The sequence below is a fragment of the Camelus bactrianus genome, chromosome X, assembly GCF_048773025.1.
Source record: "Camelus bactrianus isolate YW-2024 breed Bactrian camel chromosome X, ASM4877302v1, whole genome shotgun sequence".
Taxonomy (NCBI): Eukaryota; Metazoa; Chordata; class Mammalia; order Artiodactyla; family Camelidae; genus Camelus; species Camelus bactrianus.
Genome location: NC_133575.1, coordinates 90,885,919 through 90,899,973, shown reverse-complemented (window position 1 = coordinate 90,899,973; position 14,055 = coordinate 90,885,919). Strand labels below are relative to the sequence as shown.

The window sequence follows — 14,055 nt, the reverse complement described above, 5'->3', positions numbered from 1 at the left end:
GTCATTTTTTTTAGATTCCACGTATAAGTGGTATCATATAATATTTGTCTTTCTCTGTCTGACTCACTTCACTTAGTATGGGTAGCCACTATTTTTGGAGGTTTATAGATTTTTGTCCAGCATTCAACCTCACCATATTTTCTTATCAATTTGTAGAATTTCATTAACTGTTTATTTCTTTAAAGCTCGACTACGCTTTTTTGAGTACAATTTTAATACATAGTCTACTGAATTATTACAATATAATTCAGAGTAAAATTCAAGTAACAATAATGACAATGGGATTCCAAGTCCACTGGCCTATAGACGGATCTTAAAATAGAGTCCAGAATAATGGTCCCCATTATCAGCTTTAGAACTGAAAGAGACCAAGAAATAAATACGATGTAATGGGAAGGAAAAAGTCCAGCTCATTTTATGGTGCATTTCCTATTTCTCTGTATACAGTCAGCCACAGTCATTTCTTAAAGCTGAATAAATAAAGCAAAACGTAAGGACTAGCATTTAAAAACATATATGAAATTCAGTCATAATCATAAGCAGGGATGTTTTTTCAATTGAAATGACTTCAATTTAGTTGAAATAGTTTTTCTCCTAAGTCAAAAATACCCATATTTTAAACCACTTTTCGCATTCAGTCTATCCTCCAGCAGTTACCAGGCGACGTTAACGTGGAGACTAGGAGACAGCAGTTCCTTTCAAATTTATTACGTGACTCAGGTCAGGGCTTTCGCCATCCCTTCACTGGATCCAGCTTAACCTCTCCTGGTCAGAGCAGGCGTTGGTGGAAAAATAATCAACTGTGCTAGATCTGTAGAATTTGTCTAAAGCGTGATCTGCAATCTTGTAGAGATTGTGCTTTCCAGATAACAGAAACAGCAGCTCTGCTCCTCACGTGAGAACCTAACTGAAGATTGCTTGGGGCAGTTTCAGTTTCATCTCAGCTATAATTCCCAGTCTTTTGATGAGCTAATTATCTGTAATCGGTCTCCTTTCTTTTCTGCTTGTGACCTGCTCTGGTCATTCTTCCCAGTTTCTCATTGCATTTGTTCACTTTGATTTCTCTAACTTGCAAGTGTGCTTGGTGCACCACTCCAGTAATTTTAGATCTCTAGGCCAGTAAGTGGAGGTGAACAACCTCAGAGATCCACTAGGCGTAATTTTAACTCAGTTAGGTCCACACATGGGAAAATAAATTATCTAAATTTGGGAAACGATACAAAGAAAATCACAGGTTATTTTAACCACAGGTACACATGTTACAGTGACACTTGTTCACTATAGAAAAATAATATGAAGAGTGTAGTCAGACATGCCCTATACTAGCAAGAGCATTAGATCCCTAAAAGCCCAAGTTCCCTCTGTAGCATTGTGTAGTCGAGCATGCGTCTGTATGTTTGTATGTTTGAGACTGAGTCAGAGCAGGCTCCTTCTCCTGTGAGAAATGTGCATGGTAAAACTAACATACCTTTAATTAGAACGATCATTAAAGTAAGTAGAAAATCCTATCAGACACACTCAGAATGTTGCATGGAATCGATGTTATCTGAAATACATGAGAACCATGACTTCCTAAACTATAAAAAGTATAAAAAGTAATGTATATATTAGTCCCACCAATGTAACAAATAAACCTAACAATGAACTCTGCTCTAAGGACATATAAATGCTGACGAAAACATAACCATTTTCATAATCATAGTGAATCTTGAAAGCAAATCTGCCAGCTGACAGAAGTGTAGAAGGAACTCAAAACCAAAGTGATAAGTGAATTAGCTAGTATTATAGTGACCTAAAGGCTATCTGAACTAGTTATGGGCCTTGACAGCTTTGGGTTAGGCTTTTAAGGCTCTTGAAGGAAAAGGAATCATGACCTTGTACTTGCGTAAGGCAGATAGCTGGAACTGAGAGCCCTGCATAGAGAAACAGCTATGAATAAACTGCACTCTAAATACAGGACTAGAGGGAAAATACCTCTGCCCAATGGACCGGGAACCTACAAAGAAACAGACTCTCTCTCCTGACTCTGAATGGCAAACAAACAGGAAGGGTAAACCCTAAGAAATAAAAGCCTTAAGCTTGTGACGAATGTTCCTATAGTATCTGAATTTATAACACACACGTGGAGCAGGAATGCCAGGTAAAAGTTAACATTAAAATCTGCTTCCCAGTGTGTGAAACCCCTGCTGCCTCTAGCAGAAGCAAATCTAAAACTTATTTTTAGAGCTAACTTCACAAATCAGAGTGCCGGGAACTTCCACAGGAGGGAAAAATTGCCTCAGTAATGAACATGCATGTGTGTATACACACACTCATACAATAAACACACAATACAAATCACACAACTAGGTAATCTGTCCTTAAGAAGTTCAGATACAACAACCAGTACTCTGGAAATAAAGGAACAATGCCAAAAAACCCAACGTAAACCAAACCCTAAAGATAAATATATTTAAAGTGATTAAATGCACTAAAGGGAAGAAAAGCCATAAGAAGAAATAATTTTAAAACAAGTGCAATAATCAGATAAATCTTCTAGAACTAAAAATAAAGTCACTAAGTTTAAAAACTAAATTGATTCAGAACTGAGATAGAAACTATTACAGAGAGATTAGGAGACATAGAAGTATGAGTGACAGATATCTAACAAGCATTCCAAAAGAAGAGAATAGAAAATGCAAAGAAACAATAGTGAAAATAAGGGAAGATTTTCTAGAATTTAAGGGAGATGTGAATACTCAGGTTGAAAGAGTAAAGCTCCAATCAAGAAATTAAATGAAATTGATAGACTATCAAATACAAAGAAAAAAGGTATAAAATAATCTGATATGTTACCTCCAGTGAAATGATAAGCATACTAACAGCAGATTTCAGATCACCGACAATAGAGACAAGAAGATAGTAGATATCATTCATCCAACAGCTAAGGGGAAATGACTGCCCACTTAGGGGTCTATACCCAGCTAAATATTCAAGAGTGAATGTAGCGGAAGACATTTTCAAACATTGAAGGAGTTTACCACTCACAAATGCTAACTAAAAAGTGTGACTAAAGATTATATATAATGGAAGGAAGGAAGGAATGGAAATGCAGAAGGCAATGGTAAGCAAAGAAGTGGACATATATATGAGTAAAGCTTATTAGTCATTGCTTTTAAAACTTATACTACAATGAGCACTATGGGGGAGTTTAAAAACAAGGTGGGACTTCCAGGAAGATGGAGATGTATTTTCCCTATTCCTCCTGCTAAGTACAACCGAAAATGCTGGACATTATATATAAAACAAATATATGAAGTCTCTGGAAGGTAGAGAAGAAAGCAAATTGACGATAGACTTCTGGAACCAAGGAATGATACATTGGTTGAGTGTTATACTTATGTATCATTCCTTAGTTGCAAAAGTCCATAGTGTGGATGTATATGTGTATATATATCCCATGAATACCAAAGGGAGCAGACAAAAAAAAAGCTTCAATAAAACTTATTCTCTCTAGCCAGAGGATCAGGAAAGAAGGTGCTTAATAAGACAAAAAAATTTTAGACAATAACCAGTCTACTACACTCAGACACCACATACAAATGTGGCCTAACCCCCACCCATGAAAGCAAAGGCCAAATGGAGAAGCCACACATCTACTCTCACAACACTGCAATAAGGCTCTCCAACACCCCTGGTTAGGTGGCTCAGAGAAAGCCAGATTGAAAACAGGGACTTTCAGCCCCAATCTTATGTGTATATACATATGTATATATGGGTATATATGGACATATATATGATTCAGCCATAAAAAAAGGATGAAATCTTGCCATTTGTGACAACATGGATGGACCTTGAGGGTTTTATGCTAAGTGAAATAAGTCAGAGAAAGACAAATATCATATGATTTCACTCACATGTGGAACATCAAACAAACAAATAAATAAATAAATAACCAAACCAGATCAAATCAAAACGAAACAAACACAGATACAGAGAACAGAGGAGTGGTTGCTAGAGGAGAAGGTGTGTGGCGGGAGGGCAAAATGGGTAAAGGTGGCCAACTGTATGGTGACAGGTGGAAACTACACTTTTAGTTGTGAGCACACTGTAGTGTATACAGAAGTCAAAAATATAATGTAGTCCACCTGAAACTTATGTTGTAAATCGATGTTACCACAATAAATTTTAACAATGGAAACATTTACAAATAAATAAATATAAACAAACATATGAAAGGATATTCAATCTCAAAAATAATCAGAGAAATACAAATTTAAATAAATATCTTTCACACCCAACACATTGCCAAAACTTTAAGTCTGATAGCACAAGTTTAGGGAAGGATATAGAAACAGGTTCTCTCAAGTATTGTGGCTTGGAGAATAGTTAAAACAATTTTGGAAAGAATTTTATTCACACAATGAAATTCTATTTAACAGTAAAATGAATGAACAAGGTCAATGTGGATACATGTCAAAACAAAGTGAATGATCAAGCACGTTACAAAAGAATTCATATATAATGGTAAAATATTTGTAAATTTTAAAAATCACACAACACAGTAATATACTGTAAAAGGTTTATGGAAACATTTTGCTGTATTAGCATAAAATGGGACATGGAGGGCACTAACTTTAGGATAGTTGTTATCCTAGAAAGGCAAGGGCATATTCAGATAGATTCAGGGTAAGAAGTGGGCTTCCACCGTATGTGCAAGTTTTATTCTTTTAAAAAGGCTCAAGGAAATATGACAAAAATCTTTATGTCTGTTAAAGTGAATGGTGGATTCTTAGGGTCCAGATTATTCAAAGGAACATAAAATCTCTCCTAATCCCATCACCCAGTGTCTACCATTGTTAATCTTGTAATACATCTCTCTCAGTGTTTCTCCTCCGTGTTCTTACCCTCTGTAGTGTGTGTGTGTGTGTGTGTGTGTGTGTGTGTGTGTGTGTGTGTGTGTGTAAACTGGGGTCATGAAGTTTTATATACTAATTTATTTACGTAACATCACATAGTAAGCATTTCAGCATTTGATATATAGCCATGTCAATACCTTCCAGTTTTTCACTACTTAAATAAAAATGGCCATTTCTGATGTGCATCTTTGGCCCTATCTCTGAATAGTTTCTTAGAATAGATTCCTGGTATGGAATTACTAGGATATGACTATTTTAAGGCTGTTGGTATATATTTTGCTATATTGCCTTTGAGAATATTTGGGCAAATTTGCATTCTTATTGGTAGAAAGAGTATCCACAGTCATCATCACTGATGATTAATATCTTTAAAATATTAGTCAAGTACATATACTTCATTTTAATTTTTATTTCTTTCCTAATTAGGTTCAGCATTATTATTGTAATTTTTTGTCAACTGTTTATCTTCTTTTTATGTTCTGATTTTCTATTAGAATATTCATCTTTGTCCTGAGTTTTCCAGTCTTTTTCTTTGTCTCCATATTCCTGTTCTAAGACCACATTGTTTTAAAAAGTGTTTCTTTGATAATGTTCTTGCATAAGCAAGTATCCTCTCTTTATTTTTGTTCTTCAAAACTGTCTTGGCTGTCTCACGTTTTAAAACTTCCAGATGAATGTTAAAATCATTTTCTCAAGTTTCAAAAATCCTGTTGGGATTTTTATCTGAATTACAGTAAAATTACATCTGAATTTTTGAAAACTTGGCATGTTTATTTTGTTTAGTCTTCCTATCCAGGAACATGTTATTCTTCTACATTTACGTAAATCTTGTATCTCTCCCAGTAAAGTTTTGTAATTTTCTTCAGCCAATTTTTTATTTTTTGTTTCTGGGTTATTTTGTGTATTATGTAAGTAGTCTTATTTTCCTACTATATTTTCTAAACAAGTGAGTTATTATCAGTATATAAGAAAGCTCTTTAGTCTGTTTTAGATGTTTATTTTGCATCCAAGCACTTTACTAAACTCATTAGTTCTAAGATTTTTTTATGTAGAATCTTTTAGATTTTCTCTGCAGATACTTCTTACTGTATTTATCGGAATTTCTATACCATTATTAAATGACTGTAGTGATGGTACGTGTTTGTCTTGTTCCTTGTTTGTAATATCGCTAGTGTGTCACTGTTATAGGTGATGCTGATTATTGTTTTCATCTCAGTATCATACTATTAAGGACCTATCCTTTGATGCCTAGGCTTTTAAAAAAAATTAATGCTTAGTTTTGTTAATCTAAAAATGGGTGTTTAAATTTAGCGTATGCTTCTTTTGGACATCTATTGAGATAGTCTTACAGTTTTCTTTTGGCCTATGGAAATGAAACACTAAGATTTCCTACTGTTGTCATTCTAGCATTCTGAAATAAATTATATTTGGTGATATTATTTTTTAATTAGTGTCCATATTTTATTTGCTTAGTGCTTTGTGCTAGAATTTTTTTATTTCAAGATAATCAGTCTTCAAATTCTCTGTGCTGTATTTGGCAAGATTTTATATCAGGGTTATGTTAGCTTCAAAAAATGCATTAGAGAGGCTTTCCTCTTTTACCAGGATCTGACTTTTTAAATTACTGGCTATTCCATATTCCATGGAAATCTGAAAAAAAAAAAACCCATAAGTAATCAGTCTGGGAATTTGAATATAACTTCCCAATAGAATATATGCTTCCAGGAGGATTTTTGCCTGTTTTGTTCACTACTGTATCCCTGCTGTTCTAGAACAGTGCCTGGTATTCAATAAATGTTTGTTGAATAAATGTAAAGTAATGAATAGTCTCCCCAGTCCTTTTGTAGAGTTGTTTCCAAGGTTTCTTTTTCCCCCGATTTATCCTGTGGTTTGCTTTATAAAGCATAACTTTACACACACAAACCCCCACACACCCCCCTAAAAAACTGATTTATTTTAGCAACTCAAGTATAGTTGTTACTAGAAAAATCAGTATTGTTCTTAAATTTCCCACTGATATTAAGAACAATTATCAATATTTTCCACTATTATAAGTTATAAAAAGGCTGCAAATGATATTATAATAAAAATTTCAGGTTGGCATTTCAAAGTTTCAATGACAAACATAATGAATTGTGAAAGTCTCAATTTGATATAGATATGTAGCTCATTCACTTAATAGAAAAGCTGAAAGCAGTTTTTCTTCCAAGTCCCTTAATACTTTCCAGAACATATTACAGATCTAAAGGTCACTGAAAATAAGCTCTAAATGTCACTTAAAGTAAAGCAATGTCACTGAAAATAAAATACCAGATTTAAGCATCATCACTCAGATTATGTAATCTTTTTATTTTGCCTCTATTACAACATCAGGGGTAATATGGGAATAGAGAGGAAAAAAATGTCTCAGAGTAGGTTTGATCATAACATGTATAGTCTTTATCCTTTTTCTTTTAAAACAAAGAAAAAATATAGTCTAGTAATTTTGACTCAAATACGATTGATTTTAAAGAGCATGTTTTCAGCAAAATTCTATGGTAATTTATATGTAGTGAAGTCTGGATTATGGTGTCATAGATCAATGATCTGTGCTTATATTTTACAAATACAACACACCACTTATTTATCTGCCCCTGGATAATATGGTGCAATTCCAAATGAAAAGAAGCTATTATTGAAAAATTCAGAGCAACCAAAAAAAATGAAATAAAGCTACAATGCCCTCTGTTGATGAAATGTGTGACTAGAGAATGCGTGATCAAGAAAGAAAAAAATTCAACATATGTTTCTTAGTTCATTTTTGTTTAATTTCTCTAAAATATGCCCTAACTGAATTTCATAAAATAAATTTTTATGTCCTTCTGTTTTTATAGCAGTCGGCACAAAATTATGTAAGTTAATAGGAAAAAGTATCAACATATAAATGGTTAATGTGGTGGTCCCAGTCACAGGGACCTGAACAAGTGTAGTGTACTCTGAACTCCTTCTGGGAGAAGAATTGGAAGGGAAGAACCATTTTTAGATAATTTCAATTAAGGCAGGGTGGAAGAGGTAGATGGGCTGGAATCCTAAACAAGCCAGATTGCTGTCCTCCCCCTCATTTTCCCTAATCTTCACATATTAGCCAAGTCCTCATAAATGATGGAGTTCATGTGTCTTATGGGTACAAGGATGGGTTGGTATCCTAGACAAAATCTAAATCCCCTCTTCTAGACAGTGTCACAGAAATTGATCGACATCCTTCAATAACTCTTCTTCCTCTCCTTCTAAGTATCATAACCATAAGTTTTGGTTGGGCATATTGTTACCCAGAACAAATACTACATTTCTTAGCCTCCTTTGCAGCCAGATTTTCCCATATAGCTACATTCTGGCCAGTAAAATTAAAGTGATAGTATCATATGCAACTTCGAGGAAATGTTCTTATAAGAGAGGAGCCACATCCTTCACCTTTTCCACCAGCCTGGCAACTGAGAACAGTACAGCAACCATCTTGGATCATGAGATGGAAGATATATGTTGAAGATAACTAAGCAACAGAGTATAAAAAATCAGGGTTCCCGATACATTTATGAATCTCCCCTGTCCACACTGAACTGTTGTCTCTTAATCAACTATTTTTGTTTGTTTAAGTTATTGTTATTTTAGATCTCAGCTCCAGCTGAATCTAAACCTAAATGAAACAAGGAATAAATGTTACGGTAAAAATTTTCAAAAAGACTGACTGGAGTGCTCTCAAACATTATATGAGTAACCAATGAAACAACCAACCAAGCTTCCTTTGTATTTCATGCACCTGTAAAAGTGAAAAGGACAAAAGAGGAAAACAATGACACCAACAAGCATTGTGATGTTATAAGTGATTTTATACCAACTATTTATACAACCTTTTTGGCATTATTCAAATACACTTGCACTGACTATTAACCAAGTGTGTTAAAGATATATGGTATAAACATTAGGGTAAATTTTATTACTACAGAATGAAAATTATGACTTAGATGATCATTGAGAGACCCTTCTCATTGTAATACTTTCTGAATACCAGTTGCCTTACTTCTGTTGTTATGTTGGCTCATTTGTTAAGGAGAGTTTCCTCGCATATATGACATTGTCATAAATGTGGACAAATATGATAGCATACCCAAGAGAAATTCCTGAGCAATGGCAGAATGCCCATAATGGGCATCATGGACATTTGATATTCCCTCTGTCAGTTTCATCACTAGAGACATGAGTTATCTGTCAATGAGCTTGATGGGGAACCCACTGAAAGATTTAATGTGTATGTAAGATGCTGCGAAGGTATCTCCCTTTATTTACCTTTTCAACACAGGAACAGAAAATTAACACCATAGAATATCTGACTTGTAATTCTCTATTCAAGAATAAACATGAAGGCAATATGATGACAGGACCCAGACTGAGGAGACCAGATTCTAGTCAACTAACTCTGAGACCTTAAGCAAAGCAATTAAATTACACCAGCTTCCTTCACTGTAAAATGGGAATTATACCTGCCCCACCTACCACACAGGGTTGTTGGGAGGATTAAATGAAATCATGTAAATGAAGATGCTTTAAAAAGCATGAAATGATAAACAAACGTAGAAGCATTCAGTTGTTGTCCAAATTACTAGAGATAGCAAACTGTATTCATAAATAAATTGACCATGTCACAAAATGCATTTACCTAACTCCCATCTCCATAAAAACACTGTCAATGATCCAACTATAATGTAAAAGTCACATATATTCAAACACTAGCCTTGGAAAACATTCACCAAGTTGCCCACAAATATTTGAATATGATATCCAAATGACTAAGGAATCTGGTATTTTCAAATTCAGTATTGTATGATGTATATTTCAAGTCTTGGGTAAAATTGTGTAGTGGTCATAAAATTTATACTTGATGTCTCAGCATCCTTTTTCCCCCCTTGACTCTATTCTACTCTTTCCCCTCCATTAAACCTGTTTTCTCATTTTACCTCCTCCTGCCAGCAAAATCCCACGAGATAAAATGTAATCTAGGTATTTTTTAAAAAACTATTAGAAAATTGATATTATGTACACTTTAGTATAAACTGAAGTCTCAGGAGGAGGAAGTGTTTTAAGTCTTATCTCTAAAATGTGGAGCGAACAAAAGCTTTTACAACCTCCTAGGAATTTTAATTCAGTAGTGGGGATGGGGGTAGTCTTTTTTTTGTGTAAGAATGAAGTGGACTTGAAAACCACATTCTGTAAGCATATGAAATAAGCTTGATTCTAATGGGAAATTCAAGATGAAAACATACTTTTTTCATCACCCCCCAACAATAAGATAGTCCTGTAATTCCTGTCTTGACCATGTAGTTTTACAAAATAAAGAGAGCCTACAAGACTGCCACAGTTTAGCTTGTTAATGGCAATTCAATAAGGAGCAAATTTTGCTGCTTGTTTCCCATCTTTCCTTTCTTCTGGACAATTTCAGTGCACTTTATCTCTCTCTCACACACACACACACAAAACTATAACCTCTTACCTCTTGACTTGTTTCCTCTCACTGCCCTTAATCTTCCCTCTTGCTCCAAGAGGCAGATATCCCATTATTGAAATTGTATAGGTAAAGAGGACTTCTATCAGTGCCATCAAGCTGCCAACAACAATCACACTCCATAATATATTGTGAGGAGATATTTGGCCAAGACTCTACAATATAATATTGTCTCTGAGATATTTTTGAAATTAATTTCAAAAATATCAATAATCTTTCACATTTCAGGAGTCAAATCAGTATTTCACATTTCACAAACTTTGTGATAGTCACAATACTTAAACAATAACCAAAAGCATGAAATTTTCATTGACTACATTTATTTATAAAGGAATAGTACTTGTGAAATTATATATATGTTTTAGCATCTTTAAGTTGAACTCATGTTGTTAGAAACCCAGAGAAGAAATACTCATTAGAAGATGGAAAGACCTAGAAAGCACCTTTCCCTTCTGTTTGTTATTCAAAATAATACCTTCCCTGCCTATATAAACAGGAAAAAACACTACCAGGCAAATGCAAATTTTTCTTTGAGTACAGTTGTTCACAAAACAGACTTGTCAGAAACATTCTTTCATAGCACAAACCAAGATTTTGGTGAGAAAAAAAGAGTAGATTTGTATTTTATGCAAACATAAAAAAAATCCTTAAGAAAGGAGGGAAGTCATAGAGAAATACAGAAAATTGACCATTAAATTAAATAAATTTGCAGCAGAGACATTTGAAACAGCATTTTATAATTGAATAAGCACATTCTTGCCAATAACAAAGATGTACAAATTTTGACATTTTTACTTATTTATATTTTATTGACATAGTCAGTTACATTATATCAATTTCTAGTGTACAGCATAATGTTTCAGTCATCCATATACATACATATATTCATTTTCATTATAGATTACTGTAAGATATTGAATATAGTTCCCTGTGCTATACATGAGAAATTGGGTTTTTGTCTTTTTATGTACAGTAGTTAATATTTGCAAATCTCCAACTCCCAATTTATTCCTTCCCACCCCTTTTCCCCCAGGTAGCCATAAGATTGTTTACTATGTGTGTGAGTCTGTTTCTGTTTTGTAGATGAGTTCACTAGTGCCTTTTTTCTTTTTTTAGATTTCACATGAGTGATATATGATATTTTTCTTTCTCTTTCTGGCTTACTTCACTTAGAATGACAATCTCCATCTCCAGGTCCGTCCATGTTGCTACAAATGGCATTATTTTATTCTTTTTTATGGCTGAGTAGTATTCCACTGTATAAATATACCACAACTTCTTTATCCAGTCATCTGTGGATGGACATTTAGATTGTTTCCACGTCTTGGCTATTGTAAATAGTGCTGCTGTGAACATTGGGGTGCATGTATCTTTTCAAATTAAAGTTCTAAGGGAGATTTTCTAATAAAGCTATTCAAAAATAGGTAGAGGTCCTAGGGGTGGGGATTGGGGTGAGGGAATGGGAGAGATTATCTCACGACCCAACTCTGTGGATTCAAGTCCTGCTTTTACTACTAGTTTCAAATGAGTTTACTTAAAACTTGAATCTTTCCAAAAGTAGACATAGTATTAACAATACCTATGGGCACAAAACTATTATGAGAATAATGGGGAAATGTCTCTGGAACTACTTTTTAAACTGTACAGAGACACAAATGTGTATTAACATTGGGATAATGGGAGTACGGTTGGAGGGAATCCTAAGATAGCAGTGGGAGTAGGAGGGAGATATTTGGCCAAGACTCACAGTTTGCGGGTAACTACTTTTTACAGTGCATTTCTACTTTTGTTTTTGAACTTGTTTTTGAAATGAATAATAGAATGGTTGCAGCAAAGCCAAACATATCTTAACAACAAAAAGGGAGGAGGGGAGAGCACTTTTAAAATCTTGTATTTAATCGATTTGAAGTCTGTATTTCTACCATGTCTCAGCTTCCTGAAAATCCCAGACTCCTCCACCGTCTCTTACTATAACCAGGTGGGCGGTTAAATAAGTGCCACCTGGTTTCCTACGGGCTGTTTTGACGTCATCGAGTTGTGACGTAGCGCCCCCGCTTGCGTGCTCAATTGTGCGCGCACGCGCACGCACGCACGCACGCACACTCTCTCCAGTATATAAAGCTGGACGTGGCCGCGCCTGCCAGTTGCACCAGGCAGTGCGGGACGTTTAGCATCCTGGCCCGGGGCTTGCCGAGTGCGGGTGGCTAGCAGCCCCCTGCTTCCCAACTGCCAGCTGAGTGCCTTGGTGCCCGAGAAGAGAGAAGAGGCCGAAGAAGAATCATGAGCATCCTTTTGCTGCTAGTGAGCGGCGTTCTGTTCGCCTTTATGTTTGTCTTCTGGAAAACCCTATTTCAGGTAAATTGTGTAAGGGCGATTGGAATTAGATAACGCCAGATGAGTGCGTGGGTGGGAAGTGGGGAGGTGTTTAAGAGAGCAGAAAGATAGTAAAATAAGAGTAAAAGGATGTCGTCTTATTCCTTTTTCTTTTGAAAGAGCCCCAGGTGTTTACCCCCATACTTTCCTCATATTGACCGGTGGTTCAACAGCTACAATATGTTATAAAAAGCCCTAAGTTTACCAAGTGATTATGGTCAGCTTTTCACCTACTTGAAAAGTACAGCAGAAAGTGGCCACTTCCCACCTCCTTCCATTTTAAGAATCTCGACCTTCTTTCTTCTCTGGCTTCTATTGTTTGTTTGCCTCTTCCTCTCCTGTATTTTCCTTTCAAGCTATCTTTATGAGAGCTTTGTGAGGCATTCACAAATAATTAAGGTCAAAATGTGGATTTCCTGGTAATAAAATTGCAAGTGAAGTGCCTTTAGGCAAGAGTCAGGCAGGGTCTAAGTATAGACCTACTGGACTGCCTAAGAAACGATAAGCCAAGGGTATGGCATTTTGGCAGTGAAAGGCTACTTTCATGGTTTTTTTTTTTTTTTTCTCAGTCTGTTTGGGACAGGCGTATTTCCATGTCAATGTATTCATTCAACAGATTTTTAATCCCCTTAGGGGAGGAAAATCAGTTCATTTTGGTAACCAAGACTAAGCACGTCGTTTATTTGGTAGTACTTAGAAATTGCTAAGCTCAGTCAGTAAACTGCATATGTGTAATTTCCTTCCCTTACAGAGAAATACTGGTGAAATGTCATCAAATTCGACCTCTCTTGCACTAGTAAGATCATCCTCTCCCACTGGGTCAACTAAGAGCAATACTGATAAGAGTCTTTCAGTCAACCATCTCTCTCGGGATATCTTAATTAATTTCCCGCACTCAATAGCCATGCAGAAGCGAATACTGGTAAACCTCGCGATTGTGGAATACAAGCTGGCTGAAATGGAACAATTCCTAATTACTAAGGGTTTAAATGGTGCATTAGTTAACCGGAAATCCATTGACAACCTTACAGAATGTAATGACAGTGGAGGCAATCATTAAAGGCACTCTGAGTGGATTCATTTGATTATGTGTTTATGCCAAATGAATTATTATTTAAAAGGGGCAAGGATGCCAAGTCAGATACAAAAATCCAGACATTTGTCAATTTGCTTACTCACATTTAAAGAATTGATTACATTGCTAATATATATTTTACTGGGGAAAGAATGAAAGCACAACAGAGAAAG

The 14,055-nt window shown here is 35.3% G+C and overlaps 1 protein-coding gene and 1 long non-coding RNA gene across 3 annotated transcripts in view; both read left to right on the top strand.

Annotated features, from left to right (window-relative positions):
- Nucleotides 1–14,055, top strand: part of LOC123614653 (uncharacterized) — an 82,960-nt gene that overhangs the window by 25,391 nt on the left and 43,514 nt on the right. The gene's annotated exons all lie outside the window — the stretch shown is intronic.
- On the top strand, nt 12,715–14,053 carry CT83 (cancer/testis antigen 83). Its single transcript, XM_010947429.3, has 2 exons — nt 12,715–12,789; nt 13,559–14,053. Exons 1-2 carry the CDS (start codon nt 12,715–12,717, stop codon nt 13,865–13,867), a joined length of 384 nt encoding a protein of 127 aa, XP_010945731.1. The 3' UTR covers nt 13,868–14,053.